The sequence below is a fragment of the Coregonus clupeaformis genome, chromosome 28, assembly GCF_020615455.1.
Source record: "Coregonus clupeaformis isolate EN_2021a chromosome 28, ASM2061545v1, whole genome shotgun sequence".
Taxonomy (NCBI): Eukaryota; Metazoa; Chordata; class Actinopteri; order Salmoniformes; family Salmonidae; genus Coregonus; species Coregonus clupeaformis.
Genome location: NC_059219.1, coordinates 8,222,272 through 8,228,696, shown reverse-complemented (window position 1 = coordinate 8,228,696; position 6,425 = coordinate 8,222,272). Strand labels below are relative to the sequence as shown.

At 54.9% G+C, this 6,425-nt stretch overlaps 1 protein-coding gene across 1 annotated transcript; it reads left to right on the top strand.

The window, feature by feature from the left end:
• Nucleotides 1–1,398: 1,398 nt before the first annotated feature.
• Nucleotides 1,399–3,593, top strand: LOC121543784 (extensin-like). The gene is made up of 2 exons (XM_045208308.1): nucleotides 1,399–1,416; nucleotides 1,653–3,593. Exons 1-2 carry the CDS (start codon nucleotides 1,399–1,401, stop codon nucleotides 3,591–3,593), a joined length of 1,959 nt encoding a protein of 652 aa, XP_045064243.1.
• The last annotated feature ends 2,832 nt before the right edge of the window (nucleotides 3,594–6,425 follow it).

Here is a 6,425-nt window from a genome sequence, read left to right as displayed (position 1 = left end):
TGCTGGGGGGTATGACTGCTGCTGGGGGGGTATGACTGCTGCTGGGGGGTTTACTGCTGCTGACTGCTGCTGGGGGGTATGACTGCTGCTGGGGGGTATGACTGCTGCTGGGGGGTATGACTGCTGCTGGGGGTTTACTGCTGCTGGGGGGTATGACTGCTGCTGGGGGGTATGACTGCTGCTGGGGGGTATGACTGCTGCTGGGGGGGTATGACTGCTGCTGGGGGGTATGACTGCTGCTGGGGGGTATGACTGCTGCTGGGGGGTATGACTGCTGCTGGGGGGTATGACTGCTGCTGGAGGGTATGACTGCTGCTGGGGGGGTATGACTGCTGCTGGGGGGTATGACTGCTGCTGGGGGGGTATGACTGCTGCTGGAGGGGTATGACTGCTGCTGGGGGGGTATGACTGCTGCTGGAGGGGTATGACTGCTGCTGGAGGGGTATGACTGCTGCTGGAGGGGGTATGACTGCTTCTGGAGGTTTATGACTGCTTCTGAGTGGGTATATTTACAATTTACATTTTAGTCATTTAGCAGACGCTCTTATCCAAAGAGACTTACAGTTAGTGAGTGCATTTTTTTTTTTATATAGTGGCCCCCCGTGGGAATCAAACCCACAACCCTGGCATTGCAAGCACCATGCTCTACCAACTGAGCTACACGGGGCCCATGTATATCTTCTGCTGACTGCTGCTGGAGGGGTATGACTGCTGCTGGAGGATTATTACTGCTGCTGGAGGGCTAAGACTGCTGCTGGAGGATTATTACTGCTGCTGGAGGGGTAAGACTGCTGCTGGAGGATTATTACTGCTGCTGGAGGGGTAAGACTGCTGCTGGAGGATTATTACTGCTGCTGGAGGGGTAAGACTGCTGCTGGAGGATTATTAGTGCTGCTGGAGGGGTAAGACTGCTGCTGGAGGGTAAGACTGCTGCTGGAGGATTATTACTGCTGCTGGAGGGATAAGACTGCTGCTGGAGGATTATTAGTGCTGCTGGGGGGGTATGACTGCTGCTGGAGGGGTAAGACTGCTGCTGGAGGATTATTAGTGCTGCTGGAGGGGTAAGACTGCTGCTGGAGGAGTAAGACTGCTGCTGGAGGATTATTACTGCTGCTGGAGGGGTAAGACTGCTTCTGGGGGTAAGACTGCTGCTGGAGGGGTAAGACTGCTGCTGGGGGGTAAGACTGCTGCTGGAGGGTAAGACTGCTGCTGGAGGATTATTACTGCTGCTGGAGGGGTAAGACTGCTGCTGGGGGGTAAGACTGCTGCTGGAGGATTATTACTGCTGCTGGAGGGGTAAGACTGCTGCTGGAGGATTATTACTGCTGCTGGAGGGGTAAGACTGCTGCTGGGGGGGTATGACTGCTGCTGGGGGGGTAAGACTGCTGCTGGAGGGGTATGACTGCTGCTGGGGAGGTAAGACTCCAGCAGCAGTAACCCCCCAGCAGCAGTCATACCCCCCAGCAGCAGTCTTACCCGTCCAGCAGCAGTCATACCCCCAGCAGCAGTCATACCCCAGCAGCAGTCATACCCCCAGCAGCAGTCATACCCCCAGCAGCAGTCATACCCCCCCAGCAGCAGTCATACCCGTCCAGCAGCAGTCATACCCCCCAGCAGCAGTCATACCCCCCCAGCAGCAGTAAACCCCCCAGCAGCAGTCATACCCCCAGCAGCAGTCATACCCCCCAGCAGCAGTAAACCCCCAGCAGCAGTCATACCCCCCAGCAGCAGTCATACCCCCCCAGCAGCAGTCTTACCCGTCCAGCAGCAGTCATACCCCCCCAGCAGCAGTCATACCCCCCCAGCAGCAGTCATACCCCCCATCAGCAGTCATACCCCCCCAGCAGCAGTCATACCCCTCCAGCAGCAGTCATCGCCCCCAGCAGCAGTCATACCCCTCCAGCAGCAGTAAACCCCTCCAGCAGCAGTCATACCCCCCAGCAGCAGTCATACCCCCTCCAGCAGCAGTCATACCCATTCAGAAGCAGTCATACCCCTCCAGCAGCAGTAAACCCCTCCAGCAGCGGCCAGTGGTCAGCAGCAGTCATACCCCTCCAGCAGCAGTCATACCCCCAGCAGCAGTCATACCCCCAGCAGCAGTCATACCCCCAGCAGCAGTCATACCCCCCATCAGCAGTCATACCCCCAGCAGCAGTCATACCCCTCCAGCAGCAGTCATCGCCCCCCAGCAGCAGTCATACCCCTCCAGCAGCAGTAAACCCCTCCAGCAGCAGTCATACCCCCAGCAGCAGTCATACCCCCCCAGCAGCAGTCATACCCATTCAGAAGCAGTCATACCCCCCCAGCAGCAGTCATACCCCTCCAGCAGCGGCCAGTGGTCAGCAGCAGTCATACCCATTCAGAAGCAGTCATACCCCTCCAGAAGCAGTCATACCACCCCAGCAGCAGTCATACCCCTCCATCAGCAGTCATACCCCTCCAGCAGCAGTAAACCCCTCCAGCAGCAGTCATCGCCCCCCAGCAGCAGTCATACCCCTCCAGAAGCAGTCATACCACCCCAGCAGCAGTCATACCCCTCCAGAAGCAGTCATACCCCCCCAGTAGCAGTCATACCACCCCAGCAGCAGTCATACCCCTCCAGCAGCAGTCATACCCCCCCAGCAGCAGTCAGCAGCAGTCATACCCATTCAGAAGCAGTCATACCCCTCCAGAAGCAGTCATACCCCCAGCAGCAGTCATACCCCCAGAAGCAGTCATACCCCTCCAGCAGCAGTCATATCCCTCCAGCAGCGGCCAGTGGTCAGCAGCAGTCATCGCCCCCCAGCAGCAGTCATACCCCTCCAGAAGAAGTCATACCCCCCAGCAGCAGTCATACCCCCCCAGCAGCAGTCATACCCCCCCAGCAGCAGTCATACCCCCCCAGAAGCAGTCATACCCCTCCAGCAGCAGTCATACCCCTCCAGCAGCAGTCATATCCCCCAGCAGCAGTCATACCCCCCCAGCAGCAGTCAGCAGCAGTCATACCCATTCAGAAGCAGTCATACCCCTCCAGCAGCAGTCATACCCCCCCAGCAGCAGTCATACCCCTCCAGCAGCAGTCATACCCCTCCAGCAGCAGTCATACCCCCCCAGCAGCAGTCATACCCCTCCAGCAGCAGTCATACCCCCCAGCAGCAGTCATACCCCTCCAGCAGCAGTCATATTCCCCCAGCAGCAGTCATACCCCCCAGCAGCAGTCATACCCCCCCAGCAGCAGTCAGCAGCAGTCATACCCATTCAGAAGCAGTCATACCCCTCCAGAAGAGTCATACCCCCCCAGCAGCAGTCATAACCCCCAGCAGCAGTCATACCCCTCCAGCAGCAGTCATACCCCCAGCAGCAGTCATACCCCCCCAGCAGCAGTCATACCCCTCCAGCAGCAGTCAGCAGCAGTCATACCCATTCAGAAGCAGTCATACCCCTCCAGCAGCAGTCAGCAGCAGTCATACCCATTCAGAAGCAGTCATACCCCCCCAGCAGCAGTCATACCCCTCCAGCAGCAGTCATACCCCTCCAGCAGCAGTAATACCCCTCCAGCAGCGGCCAGTGGTCAGCAGCAGTCAGCATCTGTGTTTGTCACAGAATTGAAATGACAGTGTTGTGTGACCGACCAGTACCAAGCTAGTTCTGACCCTGTTCATGAGCAGGAATGAAATCAGTGGTCAGAACTGCTAACCAAACACTATCCTGTAGTGATTACTGAGCCCCCCCCTTCACTCCTCCTTCTCCTTCGGTGGGGATCCAATAAACAGGAAAGGGGCTCCAGGGTCTCTGTAGAAATCTAATATTTACAATGATGTTGTGAGGACCAAGGGAGGCATGCAGGGGACAGGGCTTTGTGTTGGTCTCTCCTCTCTGCTCAGTGTGGTTAGCTGAATCTCATCTGGTAGCTGTATGCTGGTCCCCTCCAAACTCAGCTCCCTGGTCTCTCCTGGTCTCTCCTCTCTGCTCAGTGTGGTTAGCTGAATCTCATCTGGTAGCTGTATTCTGGTCAGCTCCCTGGTCTCCCCTGGTCTCTCCTGGTCTCTCCTGGTCTCTCCTGGTCTCTCCTGGTCAGCTCCCTGGTCAGCTCCCTGGTCTCCCCTGGTCTCTCCTGGTCAGCTCCCTGGTCAGCTCCCTGGTCTCTCCTGGTCTCTCCTGGTCTCTCCTGGTCAGCTCCCTGGTCTCTCCTGGTCTCTCCTGGTCAGCTCCCTGGTCTCTCCTGGTCTCTCCTGGTCAGCTCCCTGGTCTCTCCTGGTCTCTCCTGGTCAGCTCCCTGGTCTCTCCTGGTCTCTCCTGGTCAGCTCCCTGGTCTCTCCTGGTCTCTCCTGGTCAGCTCCCTGGTCTCTCCTGGTCTCTCCTGGTCAGCTCCCTGGTCTCTCCTGGTCTCTCCTGGTCAGCTCCCTGGTCTCTCCTGGTCTCTCCTGGTCTCCCCTGGTCTCTCCTGGTCAGCTCCTGGTCAGCTCCCTGGTCTCTCCTGGTCTCTCCTGGTCTCTCCTGGTCAGCTCCCTGGTCTCCCCTGGTCTCCCCTGGTCTCCCCTGGTCTCTCCTGGTCTCTCCTGGTCTCTCCTGGTCTCCCCTGGTCTCTCCTGGTCAGCTCCCTGGTCTCCCTTGGTCTCCCCTGGTCTCCCCTGGTCTCTCCTGGTCTCTCCTGGTCTCTCCTGGTCTCCCCTGGTCTCTCCTGGTCAGCTCCCTGGTCTCTCCTGGTCAGCTCCCTGGTCTCCCCTGGTGTCTCCTTGTCTCTCCTCTCTGTATCTCTACATTCCTCCTCAGCTGTCTCAAACGCTACTTGTCATCCTGCTACGTGCTGAGGGTTAGTTTTAATGCCACTTTCATGTGTGCATTGTGTGCAGTAATTGTTGGATGGGATGTACTTATAGTAAATCAATCTGTGGTATGAGTAGAATCTGCTGAGTGCTGGGTTCAGGGACAGATTTCTGGCCTGGTCCTCTTTTGCTTCATCTCAGATTGGTCCAAACAACCCAGAGGATCTCACTTCTGTAACGTAGCAGTTATTGGAGTATTCTGCAGCATAAGGTTGTGTGTGGTAAAACTTGAATTGACCCAACCGTCATGAGACCTACGTAACTCTTCATAAGGCTTATGTAACCCTGTCATAAGACTGACATAACATATGTCATTGGAACCACTACTACTAGGAGGAGGCTGAATAAATTTGGCTTGGCCCCTAAGACACTCAGAAACTTTTACAGATGCACAATTGAGAGCATCCTGTCAGGCTGTATCACCGCCTGGTACGGCAACTGCACCGCCTGCAACCGCAGGGCTCTCCAGAGGGTGGTACGGTCTGCCCAACGTATCACCGGGGGCAAACTGACCGCCCTCCAGGACACGTACAGCACCCATTGTCACAGGAAGGCCAAAAAGATAATCAAGGACATCAACCACCTGAGCCACTGCCTGTTCATCCCGCTATCATCCAGAAGGCGAGGTCAGTACAGGTGCATCAAAGCTGGGACCGAGAGAATGAAAAACAGCTTCTATCTCAAGGCCATCAGACTGTTAAATAGCCATCACTAGCCGGCCTCCACCCAGTTACTCAATCCTGCACCTTAGAGGCTGCTGCCCTATATACATAGACCTGGAAACACTGGCCACTTTAATAATGGAACACTAGTCACTAAAATAATGTTTACATATTTTTGCTGTACTCAATTCATATGTATATACTGTATTCTATTCTACTGTATTTAGTCAATGCCACTCCAACATTGCTCGTCCTAATATTTATATTTATATATTTCTCAATTCCATTATTTTACTTTTAGATTTGTGTGTGTTGTTTTGAATTGTTAGATACTACTGCACTGTTGGAGCTAGGAACACAAGCATTTTGCTACACCCGCAATAACATCTGCTAAATATGGGTATGTGACCAATATAATTTGATTTGATTTGAATGACCAGTACTACTGCCTGTCTTTACCCAGCATCTCCTAACAGTCCTCTGTGACACAGTAGGAAAAACCTACTGCCTGTCTTTACCCAGCATCTCCTAACAGTCCTCTGTGACACAGTAGGAAAAACCTACTGCCTGTCTTTACCCAGCATCTCCTAACAGTCCTCTGTGACACAGTAGGAAAAACCTACTGCCTGTCTTTACCCAGCATCTCCTAACAGTCCTCTGTGACACAGTAGGAAAAACCTACTGCCTGTCTTTACCCAGCATCTCCTAACAGTCCTCTGTGACACAGTAGGAAAAACCTACTGCCTGTCTTTACCCAGCATCTCCTAACAGTCCTCTGTGACACAGTAGGAAACTCTTACTAAACGGCAGACCTAGGACCTGGTCTCTGACTAAACGGCTGACCTGGGACCTGGTCTCTGACTAAACGGCAGACCTGGGACCTGGTCTCTGACTAAACGGCAGACCTGGGACCTGTGCTCTGACTAAACGGCAGACCTGGGACCTGGTCTCTGACTAA